Consider the following 16,309-nt stretch of genomic DNA (forward strand, 5'->3'; position numbering starts at 1 on the left):
TTCAGAGAAGGCTGTGGTCAAGATCTTTGGCTTTAACATATGAATAAAAGAATTACCAAGAAGTACAAGCCAAGTCTCTTAAACAATCTTTTAAACTCAACTTGCAAATGTATAATAAAATCATATCATCCCATAGCAAAGTGCTGTAATGCATATTAAATACCTTAGGCATATGAACTGGACCTGTAATTATCTCCTTTTTAAAATACAGGAACTACAATGGCCATCTTCCACTGAGCTGATATACAGCTGGTAATATTTCTACATGCACAAATAACCCTGCTTGTTCTTTAAACATCATTTAATGAATTTCTTATGCTCTCTTCTAAGAGACAGTATATTAGCTTGCGTCTGTGTATACAGTATACAAAGGTAGATGTCCCTGAGTCCAGATAGCCCCTACCCATTTGAGCTTTCGTAACACCTTATAAACCTGGCTCTTCTGACAAGCTTTGGAAGGCATGTAGCGACTGGCTCTCTGATGGTTTGGGTTAATAATTCCTCCGTGTCACAGATGGATAGACCTTTTGCCCAGGGCAACAAATATTTACACTGAAAGCAACATCAAAAGGAAACTATGCAAAAGAAGGTGGGGCCAAGGAGCTTAAGGGGGAGGAGAAGGAACTTGCTGGAAAAAGTTTCTGTTTTGACTTCAAAACTGCTGCCTGAAAAATCAAATCATTCTCCGCAGTTAGGGACACTCCCATCACGTTTCAATGGTCCAATCCTATTGTCTGAGAAAATCGAAGTTCCTCTTTAGTCTTTCTTCATCTTTTACTTTTTTTAAAAAAAGAAATCTGTGAGCAGACTAGCCGAGAGTTCCTTTGGTGGAGAGAAAGAAGCTGTGGATCTGGGGAGCCAAGCAAGGTAAGGAATGCTTTTCAGACGACTTTTCCAAACTTCAGAGACAACCCTATTAGGGACAAAGTGTTCAGGAGATTTGCAGAGTTTTGATCTCCTTTTTTGGGGAGACCAAGTCCCTGCAGGTTTTCTACTAACCTTAGAAACATAGAATATAGAATCAAAGGGCTGGAGGTTATCTAGTCCAACTACCTGCTCAAGGCAGGGGACCTTATACCATCCAGGTCAAATGGTCGTCCAGTCTGTTCTTGAAAATCTCCAGCAATGGAGCATTTGGGAAGGCGAGCTGTTCCATTGATTAATTGTTCTCACTGTCCAGAAGTTTCTCCTTTGTTCCAGGTTGGGTCTCTTTAATGAGCTTCCACCCTTTGCTTCTTATCCTGCTCTCAGGAGCTTTGGAGAATAAACCAAACTCTTCCCCCCCCCCCATCTCAGTGACTCTCTGCAATTGTTTCATACTATCTCTGTCTGTTATCGTTTCACACTGCCCCTCAAGTACTGGAAGTCAGCTGTTATGATTAAAGCTGCTTCCCCTTTGCTGCTGTTCCATCCCCATCCTATGCCCTGTAAAGCACTGTTAGGGGCAAATAGGAGAAGGAGGATAATTCTCGGCACAAAGCCAGAATGAGGTCCTAACTTGGGTTTATCATATTTTTCCCAATTCAAAGAAGCAACCTGGTTAATATGTATTATAAAAACACAAGTGATGGTCTATTGTGTATGTATTGCAGCTATTGTGTGTGTGTGTGTTTGTGTGTGTGTGTGTATAGCAAAATGATATTTAAAAGAGTTGGATTATATATCAACTTCTGCAGCAATACTAAACTATTTTCCATTATCTTCTATTTCTACCATGGGTGGATCCATCCCACCAGGCTCAAGGTTGACTCAGCCTTCCATCCTTCCGAGGTAGGTAAAATGAGGACCCAGATTGTTGGGGGCAATTAAGCTGACTTTGTAATAATGCCGCTTGGGTGTGTGTGTGAAAGCCCTAATAAGCAGGCATATACATAGAATGAAGGCTACTGCTAAGCTTGTAAGCCACCCTGAGTCTTCGGAGAAGGGCGGGATATAAATGGAATTAAAATAAAAAAAAATAAAAATAAAAATTTGCATACATTTCTACTTCAACACAATTGCCAGAAATTGTAATTGTAACATTTGATTGCTACCTTATCTAGCTTTCTCCTTCTCTAGCAGCTTTGCCTTTGATGATGCTGGCTATGATTTCTGATATTTGGAGGGCATCAGCTTAGAGAAGGTTTGATTGAGTAATAACAAATAGTCTTTTCAATAATGAAACTTTTCCCTGTTTTCAGGACTGTGCAAGTAAAGTGGTCTTTTCCCTTCCCTGACCATGGCATTTTGGCTTTGGCCTCTCTTGGTTTTGCTGAGCACAGAGATTGCAATAGCTGAAGATCCGGGATTCAAAGCTTGTAGACTGCAAGGTCTCAGTGAAAAGGTACTCGAAGTACTACCTGGAGGTGGCTGGGACAACTTGCGCAATGTGGAGATGGGCAAGGTCATGACCCTCAACTACTCCCAATGCCGGACCACTGAAGATGGTGAGTACCTCATTCCCAACGATGTCTTTGTGGTGCCCCTCAAGAAGAGCACAGTGGAGATCCACTCTGAAATTATTGAAGACTGGCTGTCCTACACGGATGCATTTTCCAAATCCATCAATGCTGAGGCTTCCTACCTCACCGTGCTCAATGGCAGGTTCTCCACTGGTAGCCAAGAAACGAAGACCCACAATGTCTATGATGAGACAATCACCACAAGAGTGCAGGTACAGCATCACATCTACTCTGTGAAAGCTCAACCATCCTTTACTTTCCACAAGGACTTCCGTCATCAGCTTGTGAGCATAGGCAACCAGCTGGAGAACAACCAGAGTCGGATTGCTGAGTATATGGCAGAAATGCTGGTATTAAGCTATGGCACACATGTCCTCACAAGTGTGGAGGCTGGAGCATCCCTCATACAAGAAGATCAGGTGAAAAAGAAGTTTTTGCTGGACAATGAGGCTATGAAAGCAAGCATCACTGCCTCTGCCTCTGTTACTTTTTTCCACAAAGTCAATGTGGGAATTGGGACCTCCGTGGAAGGTTTGAGTAATATGACTAAGGACTATCTGGTAAATACTGTAAATTCCAAATTGGAGAGCTGGGGCAGTGTGCCCTTCTATCCTGGCATCACCCTCCAGAAGTGGCAGGAGGGCATCCCCAACAGTTTAGTGGCAATAGACAAATCAGGGCTTCCTCTGCCATTTTTCATCACCCCTGATGCTTTACCCGAATTGCCAGAGCCTACAGTCTATCGAGTGGCCACTACAGTGGAAAATGCTATCCGCCTGTACTATGCAATCAACACCCACCCGGGCTGCGTTGAGCCCAGCTCAAAGAACTTCAACTTCCAGGCCAATGTGGATGATGGCTCGTGCCAGAACCCCAGCACAAATTATACCTTTGGTGGAATCTTTCAGGAGTGCCATGGGGTTTCAGGCCAGGACCCAGAAGAGCTTTGCCAGGCTTACCGTATCCAGAACCCTTTGACTGGCAGCTACTCTTGCCCAAAGAACTATTCGGCTGTCCTGCTGCACCAAGAGCAACGTACAGCCAACCAGCCCAAGATGGAGTGTCACCAGCAGTGCCATTCCTGCTGGCTTGTATTTAAATGCTGTAACAAAGTGTGCGGCATCCGCTACTACCCCAGCACAGTGAAGTTCTTTGTTTATTGGTGTGCCGCCGCAGGCCCAATAACTCAGAACACAGGATTTCTCTTTGGAGGACTCTACAGTACTGGGAATGAGAACCCAGTGACCAGCACCTACACCTGTCCAGCCTACTTCTTCCCCCTGGTCCTCTTTGACAATCTGAAGGTGTGCGTCAGCAATGACTATGAGATGGGCTCCCGCTTTGCGGTGCCCTTCGGTGGCTTCTTCAGCTGCCAGTCTGGCAATCCTCTGGCAGGCTTACGGGAGGGGCAAAGCCCTGGAATCCTCCAGGATTTTTTCTACCAAGATTCCCCTACTAAGTACCCCATGAAATGTCCAGCTGGACATAGTCAGCATAAGGCATATTTAAGTGATGGCTGTGAAATTCTCTATTGCTTGCAGGCAGGGACACTTTTTGCTCAGCAGTTGGCTCCCATCAAACTCCCCCCTTTTCTGCGCACACCGTCCCCAAATGGCAGCCTTTCTGAAACAATCCTGGTGAGCACCGAAGGTAGCCAAGCCTGGGTCAAAATACAGCAGAGTGGGAGCTGGAGGTTGGCCAATGGCACAGATGCGAAGGAAATAGCTTTTCTTTTCCAGGGAAATGACCATATGGGACTATCAAACGGGGCCATTGCTGGGATTTGCATGGCAGGGATTGCGGTCTTGGTTATCTTGGTTTTTATCGTGTTCAGACTTCGGCGCTACAAGATGAGAGGCTACCAAAAGGTGACAAATGAGCAACTAGTCGATGATGATGGAAACTATGGAACCACAGAAACACCTCCAGAATTTAGTGCTGCCTGAAACATGTTTTCACCTATACTTTGAAGCTTACTTCCAATTGTGGGAAGTGGGAGAGGTGGAATAATAATGGAGAGTTGTGTAGGGATGGGGGAAGGAAGCATTAACTATGGGTGTAGGTAAAAATGTTTGATCAAAATGATGATAACCGGCTTCCAAGCAAAATAGTTTGCTTTGAATTGAGTGAATACAGGTAATTGATAATTCATTTACCTGAATACAGGTAAAATAAGCAACGAGGGGGAAATAAATTGAAAGATCTAGGTTTTATCACAAATGTCAAATTATATGAATGAAAGGAAAATAATTCAGCTGTAACAATATAGCTTTTTGTTTGAGCAACTGTAGTTCTGTAGCTGAAAGAGAATAGATTACACTGACAAGACAAGATAGGAAAGAACTTATAGGTAATTTTAATAGACTGCGACATGATTTAGAGCAAGAACAGCTCTTGCTGTAGTGTAATGAGAATTCATTTATATGTAGGAGGATTTATTTTACTTTTATTGCATCTGGACAGCCATCACTTGATACATTTTTAAAAAAGCGGATGAGCCACAATACCGAGTATAAGCAAGCTTCCTTCAGCAATCAGTCAATAAATCCTTTGTCAGTCTAATAAATTCTGTGTTGTTGTTTAGAAAAAGGTCTTTGACCCCTTAGGTGATTATTTTTTCACCACTGCCTTATTAAATTAGCCCTAATTGGTAAGATTGAGATAATTGCTTTAATTCCTGGAAATGTATGGGTCTATCAACATACTGTCTTACGAAACTCCACTTGTGCTGGAAAATAGAGATCAGCCAAATGCAAGTCAAATGTATGTGATAATATTCTGAAATGCTTTCTTGCTGAATACTTTGTATATTCCCTTTGTTTATCACAATAAATTGATACATTTGGAAGTTTATCTCTAGTTGCTCTTCTATAAGTGGCATTGTGGCCTAGCGGTGAAGACGCTTGCTTCCCACCCGGAAGGTTAGGAGTTCAGTCCTAGGTAGTGGCAGATGTTTCTTAGGACACAAAGAAAAAATACCTGCTGCGAACTCTGCATGGCATTAGGAAGGGCATCTGGACAGTAAATGCTCAACTCCATCCAGTCACCTGCAACTCTGCCCCGAGTTAAGGGATTTCAGGGTTGTAAAAAGAGAGGGTTTTTTTTTAAAATGGTTAGTTCTTCTCTCTCTTCTGTCAGGAAACCCAGCTTCCCTCCTTTAGACACTAGCCTTGTTTCTTCTCTGGGCCATGGCTGAAGTCCTTTCATCTCCTTTTTTCCACCCTGCAAAAAGACAACGGTTCCAAAACACCAACCAGTTCTATTCTGGGCCTCTGCTGTAGAAACATTCTTAGATAAACAGCTCAGACATTATATTATGCTAAGAATTATTGTGTTCTGGTATTTGGACTGAATGAAGTATTTCAATATACCTACAGAATGAGGGGGACACTACACACTGGCCCTCACTCCAGCCCCACGCGTTGCCCACGGAGCGGGCAGATTTCAAGAGCAGGAATGAAATTTGGCCTGTTAGAAATAATGTTCTCCTCAGTTTGAGTGCATTGAGATGTTGGGGTGGATGTGCCTGGAGAGCCATATGAGTCTTAACACTTAATTGTGCCCAATTCCCACAAAATGAGTGAGCAGGTCAGAGCCGGAAACAATGAATTGTTCAGGGCTACACGCTAGGTTTCACAGTTTAGAAAACTCTCATCAAATATTTTTTGTAAAACTCCCTCATTTCAGTTCTTCTGATATTTTTCTTAACAAATTAGAATAGAATTTAATGCTTAGTTGTTGTTTCTTAATTGACATAAAAGAAATTCTTTATAGCAAACGCTATAATTGGTTCATTAAATTTAGTGCAGGTAGTCCTCGACTTATGGCCGCAATTGAGCCTAGAATTTCCGCTGCTGAGTTTTGCCTCATTTTACGGTCTTTCTTGCCACTGTTCTCAAGTGAATCACTGCCGTTGTAATGTTAGTAACAAGGTTGTTAAATGAATATGGCCTCACAATTGACTTTGCTTGTTAGAAGGTTGCAAAAGGTGATCACACGGCCCTGGGGACACTGCAACCATCACAAATATGAGCCGGTTGCCAAGTGTCTGAATTTGGATCATGTGACTATGGGGGGATGCTGCAAAGGGAGTAAGTGTGACAAATTATCATAAATCACTTTTTTCAGTGCCTATTGAAACTTTGAACGGTCATTATATAAACGGTTGTAAGTGGAGGACTATCTGTATTATACGTACCCATTTTCCTCTCAGATGTGTTGAGCTACAAGTCCCATCATCCCCAGCCAGCATGTATTTCTTCTATTTTGTGGACCTATTAGGAGGTATGCTACACTGTTTAAAGCTGGGATTTAAAGCCTTACAAGCCTTTTCCTTGTGCAAAAATTGACTTTGAAAGAATCTCTCATGCTCTATTCTACTTCACCTATCTGAGGCAATTCTTGATTGGCCTCTTCAGATCAGAAAATAAAGGTGTTGCAGTTGTTCCTTTATTTTATCAGTTAGACCAGGGGTGTCAAACTGCCGGCCGGTGGGCCAGATGCGTCATGCTGAAACCGCACCCACCCCATTGCCGGCAATGGAGAAAAAGTTGCGATATGTCGCAACACGTCACGTGCCATTGTGATTTTGACACCCCTGGGTTAGACAAAGGGAGGAGGTAGAATTACCCAACTGTCAGAGCAGAGAGTATTTAGATTCATGACCTTTTTTAGTAAGGTAGTTGACTCATTGTTTGATGCAGTTGCGCTCACTCAAGGCAAAACAGATACACACATACTTCACTAAAAGCCAAAATCACAAGTCAGCTTGTCTTGATATTGGAACTGTCCTGAATTGTATTCAGAACTCATTTATTTGCAACTTGAGTCCTGGCAAGAATTGGGTCAGAAATAAGATAGCAATTCTCTCTCTTTCTAGCTGCCCCATATACCATTGCATTTATAAGTCTTTGGGGATAGAAATCCATCTTTAGCCAAGGTGCCTAAAACACCCCCAGTGTTGTTTCAAAAATACTTTATATTATTATTTTTATGCTAAAAAAGACCCTCTGTTTTGGTTTTTATGGGAACTGAGGAAGCTCAGGAATACTTGCATATTCAAATAGCTTTCAGCAAAAAGAGGTGATAGGCAAACATCTGTTTGAAGGATTACCTGGAAATAACAATCCAGACAGCTAATGGTCCTAGAGACCCCTCCCATAGGGATAGTATTCCAGGAGAGAGATAACTCATCTCTCAATTGCTGGACAGAAAGGCAGCTTCCTCACAGCAGTGGCTGAATGATCTGTCGCTCTTTATTTCTTTGTCATTGGTACTCCAATATTAAAAATATTGAACACAAATCAGTAGGGTCTTTAGGTTCAGAAGGCAGAGGGAAAACATCTGTCCAATGAACAGGGTATTCTCTAGTTTGGTAATGGAACATCTGCAAGCAAACAACCCAAGCTCAGAGAACACCAAAAACCGCACAGTTCAGTCCTGAGTTACAAATATTCTCTTGTGTCGGTAAATTCAACACTTAGTTTACACTCTTTGAGCAATCCCTACAAAAGTAGTATAAAATAGATAGCTGGTATGTCAGTTTAATTTGGAAGATCCTTGGTTTTCCTCAGCTTCTCCTGAGTATAAAGTAAAATGATACCTGTATAGCTTCCGAAGCATAGGGCTTTCTTTTAAAGAATAGTATGAAATGAATAGTATGCTGAGAATATTGCATAATCCCAGATTCAAAGAACAAACTTCTAATCCCTTGACATGTATAGTTTTTCCTCAAGTATTTAAAAACGCAAATACTTAAGATGGACCTAAACTGGTGAGGTGGGAACCAGCAATTTTTGGGCCAGTAACATTCATTACATAACCACAGCTCAACCATGGCCATCAAGGGTCCAAACAAGTATCTATTAATTCAGAATGGCAGGAGGAAAAGAAGTCAGGAGTACCCACACCTCAAGCATCATCATCATCATCATCATCATCATCATCATCATCATCATCATCATCATCATCATCGTCATCTACCGTAGTTGGAAGGGACCTTGGAGGTCATCTAGTCCAACCGCCTGCTCAGGCAGGAAACCCTATACCATTTCAGACAAATGGCTGTCCAGTCTCTTCTTAAAAACTTCCAGTGTTGGAGCATTCACAGCTTCTGCAGGTAAGTTGTTCCACTGATTAATTGTGCTAATTGTCAGGAAGTTTCTCCTTAGTGCTAGGTTGCTTCTCTCCGTGATTAGTTTCCATCCGTTGCTTCTTGTCTTGCCTTCAGGTGCTTTGGAGAATATAGAAGTCTTCGACTTCTTTGGACTGATGTGAGTGAATACTGTATTTTGAGTCTTCATTCTTATCTGTAGCATACATTGTGATCTAACCAAGTCTGGCAGTCTTCTGTCATTTCTAACCAAGAGCTCAATTATGAGGTTAGATGAGGTCTGCTATTTACTGCCAAGCCTGGGTGGGAAAATTGATTTATCCCATTTACAGAGATTCAATTAAACACTTCAGCCTACATCCATGAGTGTCTGAGCCTGTTCAATATAAAAATAAATACATATGACGTTTTATGACCCTAAGGAGAAAGAAAACATACTCACTACACAGAGAACATATAACGCAATTATTTTTATTAGGTGTATATTGAAGAGAGGTTCTTCTAGCAACTTATAAATGGTACTGTCAGAAGAATTTCCCGGTTCGTTTCCAGCTGGGGAAAGCCAACGATGAAGAAATTTGAGGACAGCAGCTACCGCAAAGCAGGTCTTTATTTCGGGAAGGCAAAAAAGTGACAAAGAAGTGACTTCAGTGTTCCTGCCTTGCAAGGTGGTCTCCCAGTCCTGAGTTGTGATTTTAATATGCTTTTTCTGCCCTAGGGCTGTGGGTTTGCTGGTTCCTTCTTTTGTGTTTTAATGGTTGTCCAATGTTCCCTTTCTTGTCTAAAGTGATATTTCTTTTGTCCAGTTTATATTTTGGGAGTTAATCCCATCAGGGGCAGGGCAAGGAGTTCTTGGCGTCTTTGCTATCTGATTTTCCCAATTGCTGGCTTGCCTCTGGCAAGTGGGGGTTTTGCAGCATTTTATAAGGTGTCACAGAAGTTCAGCAAAAGGCTTTTACAGAAAAAAGTGTGTCTGCATGTTTTTCTAATGGGGAGGAGAATATGGGAGTTTTGTCAGGGTAAATCTTCCAACAGTACCAAGCCCACCTTTTACCCAGAAACTGTTGTCTTGTGCCAGAAATCAGTTCACACTACCCAGAAGATCAAAACCCAAAGATGCCAGTCGTAAAGCTGATGATAGCATTACACTGTTGGAAGGCAGAGCAATGTGTGCCAAATCACCTGCTGTGAAGAATCCCTTTGCAGTGCAGGATGTCGGCTTCTCAGCAATGATGAAGATTTGGGTGGCAAGTGGCTATTTTCTATTGCATGAGAAGTGGTTCTTCATCTCCCAGCCCCTTCCAATTTTCTTCCTTCTGTATCTCATACGAGTGCATTTTTTCCCCCACTATTGTTTTTTTGTCCATGGAAGTCAGTGGTCTAATAAATTTAAGTCTACAAAATACTGAAATAATTCTTAAAATTTTATTTTAACGAATGCAGTTTATCATCTTGAATTAAACATCTATGATTGTATTTTGAATATTGAAACATACTTTAGAATATGGTCCTTCCGTGTATGAGGCTTGGAGCAATCGGATCCATTGAATCCCTCACAAATTAAAATTAAAAAAAAAGAGCCAGTTTGGTCTAGTAGTTAAGGTGTTGGTGTAGCAATCAATACTAATTCTTCAGCTCATTTCTTTTCCTCAGAACTCTGAAACCTGGCTGATATATCCTAAGCTTTAAGTAATTTTGGGGGGTTTATTTAGCTTTACCCCTCCAGTGTGTGAAGACTGTTGCATTTCAGTGTGGAAAATTGAGACACAAATGGAAATATGAGTAGAGAGGAGTTACAATTCATTTTCCACTCTAGTAGCTGAGGTATGGATAGGCATGAACTCATATGAAAAGAGGAACTTGAGTTAATTTAAATGTGACAAGCAATCAGGCATTTATCCTTAGTTACAGGCTGGCTGAAACAGTCACCTCTGATCAGAATATGAAAACATTCTGCTCAGCACCAGACTAAATATGGCAATTCCTCTTTCCCTAACATTCAGCTGTATGTTTAACACATACAGCTTGCCAGAATGCTTTAATTACCTAGCCTTGGTTATAATAAAGTTAGCTGGGCTTGCAAATAAGAAACATTATCTGCTAAACAGGAGATAGCAGCACATGGCCACAATGAGCTAAGTGCAGCTCTTTTCAAAATAAGCTAAGCAGGGTCCGGCTAGGTTAGCTTTTGGAGGGGAGCCATCAAGAAATCTCAGAGTTGTAATTTGCATAAGGTAGTTGAAAAAGAGTCCTAAAGAGGACAATGGCAAACTGCTTCCATGGCTGCCAAGAAAACAAAAGTCTAAGATGAACACAAAGGAATCTTGATGTTTACTCCTTTTCTAGTGCTTAGCTTGCCACTGCAACAGCATTTTCTGTCCAAAAATAAATGACAAAGTAAAATTAAAATATAACAAAATCTTCTCCTGTTGCAATAAATCTAGGGAAATAATGCAACAAACCAAGCCTAAAACTGATGCAATCTTTGGACAAAGATGTGAAGATTTTATTTAGCTAGCTAAATTTATATGGCTGCCCATTTCACACAAGCTGACTCTGGCCAGTACCACAAGATTTCTCATACCAAACAAATTAATAAAAAAGCAACTGCAGGGAAAATGTTAAAATAACAGTGATTTTTTTTTAAAAAAATATTTATTTATTTATTTATTTTAAAAATAGTAGGTTACTGTACTACTCCTGTACTCTTTTCTAGAATGGTGTTTCTGAAAAGACAGAAGGAAGAAGTGCTCTTCAAGAGAGAGAGGAACAATTCTGGCTTGGATAGTTATGTCGATATTAGTTTAGCTTATTTATATCTTAGAAAATTAGTACTAGACTAGTTGGAAATTGTAAGTACCTGTAGAGACATGACAAAAATAAGGCTTGTAAAATGGCTCAGGTCTGGCTTAGGCAAAAATAAGTTTCAGGGTCTTGTGAATCATTACTCCTGCTACATGCAGACGGGATAATCCGTTGGAACACGGGATAATCCGTTGGAACACGTAGGCAAGTAGGCAAGAACAATGAGCTTCCATATAGGGCATAGCCCTGCCTAAGCCCTCTCTGGAGAACCCAGACAGATTTCCATAAATGAAGGATATGCTGCTGGGAATTAATCCTGTCCTTTTAAATGTGTATTGTACAACCTAAGGAAAGAACACACATCAACCTGGGACAAGAAATGGAAAATTCCAGCTCTGACAGTTTGCAACCACTCCTAGTCTGTATCACGAACCCATCATTATGGCTCTGAAGCCCATCACCAAAATGAATTGTGGCCACAAAAGTTTCCCTTGATTCTGCTGTACAGTCACAAGGGAGCAAGAATAAAGCACAAAGTTGAATGGGAAATGACATATTTAATTGAATCAGATTCCTTTCCATGGGAACCTTTTGCAGGGTTAATCAGATTTAGGTCAATGCTATGTTATTTCCCAAATTGTCTACTTCACAAGCAGATCATTCATTGTTTTATCAGGTTTCTCGGCAAAGTTCACCGTGTACTTGGCTCTGACTCAATGCTTATTTCAACTCATTTTTTAATCAGTCAAGACTATCTTGTGCTCCAGTTGCTAAAGAGAGATGGATGGGAACTGAATACACATACAAGTGAGCAGTGGATAAAACACAAGAAAGCTCAGTTTTGCTGTGTGTTTCCTTCTCTGTCTTCAGCATGTTGTTTCAGACATTATTTTCTTCTATAAAACGTGTGTAAGAAATTGTATGCCAAGTGCCTATCACTATGCTATTGGGATTCATTTTTTGTTTTGTGAATGATCAGATCTGCTGTAGACCATTTTAAGCAATTCCTATTCAGGGGACTTAAGCTAATTAAGAAGTGAGTTTTCAACGAAGCCTTTTCAGAAGCCATAAGGATGGAAGTTGACTGACGTAGAAAAGTTTTTAAAAGTATGAGCCAATTGGTCTTTCCTTTTATTTGCAATGAACTCCCAGCCTTGAAGAACAGTGTTACAATAGAACTTTGATATTTATTTTCCCCTGCCCTGTCCTACACACACAGAGAGAGACAGAGAGACACTCAAACAATGCTTGTGGGAATTTTATGAGTGTTATAAAATTTTCTCCAATGAAATTTTTAAATTACAAAATATAATTATTTCTTAATTTTAAAAATATTGAAAGGAAACCACTTTTAATGCTATCTTCCAGAAAAGAGAGAGAGAGAGAGAGAGAGAGAGAGAGAGAGAGAGAGAGAGAGAGAGAGAGAGAGAGAGAGAGAGGGAGAGAAATAATAGACAGGGCAGAGGAAAACAGCCAGTAATACTGGGGCAGAAAAATCCAGTTAAAATTGCTAATGCCCTTTACTGAAAAGGACTTTTGTCTGAAACAACATCATGAACAAGATCTTGGCTGTGATGTAGGGATAATACAGAATGGCAGTAACTCAAAAACACTGAGGATCCAAACATAGAAACAAACCAACATTGGAATTTCACATATTTAATAATCTCCCTAACATAATTTATGACCTTTCTGTTCTCCCTGCTCTTTTGCCTGATTTGCATTTATTTTGCTGCAGCCTTCCCCAGCTGAGTATTTTCTAGAACGGTGTTCGTCAACCTGGGCAACTTTAAGAAGTATGGACTTCAATTGCCAGAATTCCCCAGCCAGCGTGTGAAGTCCACACATTTTAAAAGATTAAGAAATGCTGTTCTAATCTAGATAACTGAAGATGAAACTCAACCTCTTTGCTACCATCTGGCGGTCATCTGAATTTTTGTAGCTCAGTAATAGAATATAGAAAACACAGGATAATTTGACCACAGTAGGAGAGGATTCAACTTCTTTTGTAGTTGTTATATATTCTTAGGCAACTTAATTGCAGTTATAGAAATGCCTCTTCTAAGCAATGTTTTGCAAATACAGGTATTTCCACATAGGCACCAGTCTCATCCCGTTTTTACTTTCTTTCACACGTTCAAAATCTAGCGTCTTCAGAGACAGAGTGAGCTGTTTTGTGGTGTACCTGTCAGAGGCTCACAGGCAACTGAAATGGGTTGGCTGAGCTCTTATATTTCAACCTGATAAGTTGACCCCTGATTTCTCATCTCACTTATCCATTTTGAAACTATTTGGTCCATTTTGAACCAATCAGGAACCAGCTTTTTTGGATTCCTATGGCATGGACCAACCATGGATCTGCTTGCCAGTTCAACCAATCAGTTCTCCACTCTGCCTCTGAAGATGCCAGCCACAACTGCTGATGAAAAGTCAACAGATCACTGTCATTTGGCCCAAAAGCTCACCAGTGCTTCAGTGTCACGTTTTGTGCATTTCAGTAACTACAGGTGTAAATAAAATTCATCAAAAACATTTTTTAAAAGCAGAACATCAAATGGAGTTAAAATCCCGAATAACAAGATTCCTTGAATAACTTTTGAATTGGAATAAAAAGTACAGGAAATATTATCCAGCATTATAGCCGTTCAGAAAGGATAATTCTAAAAGTAAAAAAAGGTTTAACTTGAAAGTTTTTGTTATCACTGCTCTCTGCTGGTAGCAGCATTATCTGCATTCCTGTTTTCTTCTCCCATTGCTTATAATTTATTAGCCTGACATATTTCAAGTTTTGAAATTATTTTACCATTGGAATAATTAATACAAAAAATTGAAAAAAACATACTTTGTTTTAAAATAACACGCTTTATTTTTTAAATCTCTGAACAATTTTCAGTATTTTGATAAATAGCTCTCAAATAAAACCTTTTTGATAACATGAGTTAATCATGAAGTAAATTTCCATGTCTATAAAACTATCACTCTGAGACAAAACAAAACATTAATTGGTAGTCATTAACTGACACACAAATGTGCCATAGCTAGCATAGTCTGAGAAGAGGCATTCCTTCCAGTGCATATAAAAGGAGAATGCCTCTTCTGAGGTGACATTTGCTTGCCACAATTTTTAGAATACCCGAATGAAAGGTAATGCATTCAGCAGTATCCAAACATTAATTAACTTCCTTTTCGGCAAAGGAAATCCTCCATCTTCCCTCTTCTCTTGAATCACCAGAGATTTCGATAGAGCAATAAGAGCTGAAGAGACAGAAGGAATTTGTTCTACAGGCAAAGCTGTTTATAATAAAATTAATTAAAAATAATCTACTTGATTAAATGACACCCACTTTAATATTTTAATAAAATATTAATTTTAACCAATCAAACTAGTTATACCTTTATGTTACAAGTGAAATCTGTCAGTATTATTTTCATTAATCAAAAATACCACACTTAACATTTATTAGATATTTTCTTCCATCAGAAAAGTAGCTCACAGTACAAAAATAAGGAATCACTCATAATGATTACATTTCACATACTTTGCATATTTCAGTAGCTCAACAAACATGCTAAATGAAGCACTTCACATTGTTTTAAAAGAGGATAAATAAGCATTCAAGTTAGAAATAGTACAGAGAGAAGGCAGACACCATTATGGAAAAAATTATTATTTCTCGTGTTTCTTCAATGGACAGGTTCAATCTAGATCTTTCCAGTTTCACAATTCTGAAACTGGGTATTCTTACTGGCAGAGTAGCACTTGTCCTGGGTTCTTTATCCACCTCTGTCTCTAGGTTCTATAGCTGGAAATCTTTTCTGAAGGTTGTGGGATCATTTCAAAATCACATGAGAGGCAGTTCTGAAGATGGCAAAAGTGGAACTAAAAATAATATTTTCTCTCTATTTTTTTAAGAGGGAGCTTCAGCAGAATCTGAGCCAAAGAGCCTTTCATTAACAGAAGAGCAAAACTGGATTCAACCCAATGAAAGAACATTAAATATAAATTGTAAGTAGGAAACAGTGCTCTCCACCCCCAAGAGTCCATAGCTTAGATGACCAGAGCTTTTTACAGAAAAATAAATAGAATTATTTGCTCCTCCTCCCCTGTCCCATATGCCCAGCAATATGGGAGCAAGGAGTCTTACCACTGTGCACCAAGCTTTGTACAAAATCTATTCCATTGTACTGATTTTGGATGTTCATCTTCCTGACAACAAAGGGAATATAAATTTAAATCAGTATTTGCAATAAGGACAACTATTCAGAGGGTGGTCTTTCATGCTACTTGGCTTTCTTCATAATCATTATTCCCAGTAGCAAGCAACCCAAAAAATTTAAGGGAATTACACTCCCCAGAAAACTAAATGTTCTTCCAAATTTTGTGGTGGGGGTAGGGAGGCAGACACCATCACCATAACAGATAAAAGAGTTACTCCTTCCTCCAGCAGTCATTCCGTATTGTCCCTGAGCCTTACTACAGTTCTGTATTCTGAAATCTTCTGCTGTAATCTGGCAGGTCTTGTCAAAGAAGGAGCTCCCATTTCCAATATTGCTGAACATTATGGTATACTGTAGGGTATTCCAAGCAGTGAGGAGATGCCCTACTTCCCAATGTGTAGTCTCCCAATATGGTGACGCACATCAGAAATAAGTAAAATGGCTAAAGATGACAGCCTAAAAAGCTTTCCACTGTCATGAGATTAAATACATTTTTTTTAAAAAAAAAAGAATACATATTCCAGAGAAAGATTTTTTTCCCTCCCAAAACAAAATTGAACGCACAGACAATGCACTTCTTGCTGGCCAGCAAATTAAGCCCGATTAGCTGAGTCATCTTGATGCTCATTCTGTTGCCAGGAAGGACACCTTTCTGTTTGCCCACCAATTGGGTGCCAGCGCTGCAGACTTCCCATGACATAAGCCTGCCCATTGTGTCCTAAAATAACCAGTA

General features: G+C 40.0%; 1 protein-coding gene across 2 annotated transcripts; it reads left to right on the plus strand.

Annotated features, from left to right (window-relative positions):
* The first annotated feature begins 816 nt into the window (after positions 1-816).
* LOC310631630 (macrophage-expressed gene 1 protein-like) lies at positions 817-5,249 on the plus strand. Of its 2 annotated transcripts, none has more exons than XM_083348227.1 (2): positions 817-867; positions 2,147-5,249. In XM_083348227.1, the coding sequence occupies exon 2, from the start codon at positions 2,219-2,221 to the stop codon at positions 4,385-4,387; it is 2,169 nt and encodes a 722-aa protein (XP_083204353.1). In that variant the 5' UTR covers positions 817-867; positions 2,147-2,218; the 3' UTR covers positions 4,388-5,249. The 2 variants fall into 2 exon arrangements, with proteins under 2 accessions (XP_083204353.1, XP_083204352.1); XM_083348226.1 differs by having other exon boundaries at positions 823-867; positions 2,181-5,249.
* Positions 5,250-16,309: the final 11,060 nt, after the last annotated feature.

Source organism: Vipera ursinii, assembly GCF_947247035.1.
Source record: "Vipera ursinii genome assembly, chromosome: 1".
Taxonomy (NCBI): Eukaryota; Metazoa; Chordata; class Lepidosauria; order Squamata; family Viperidae; genus Vipera; species Vipera ursinii.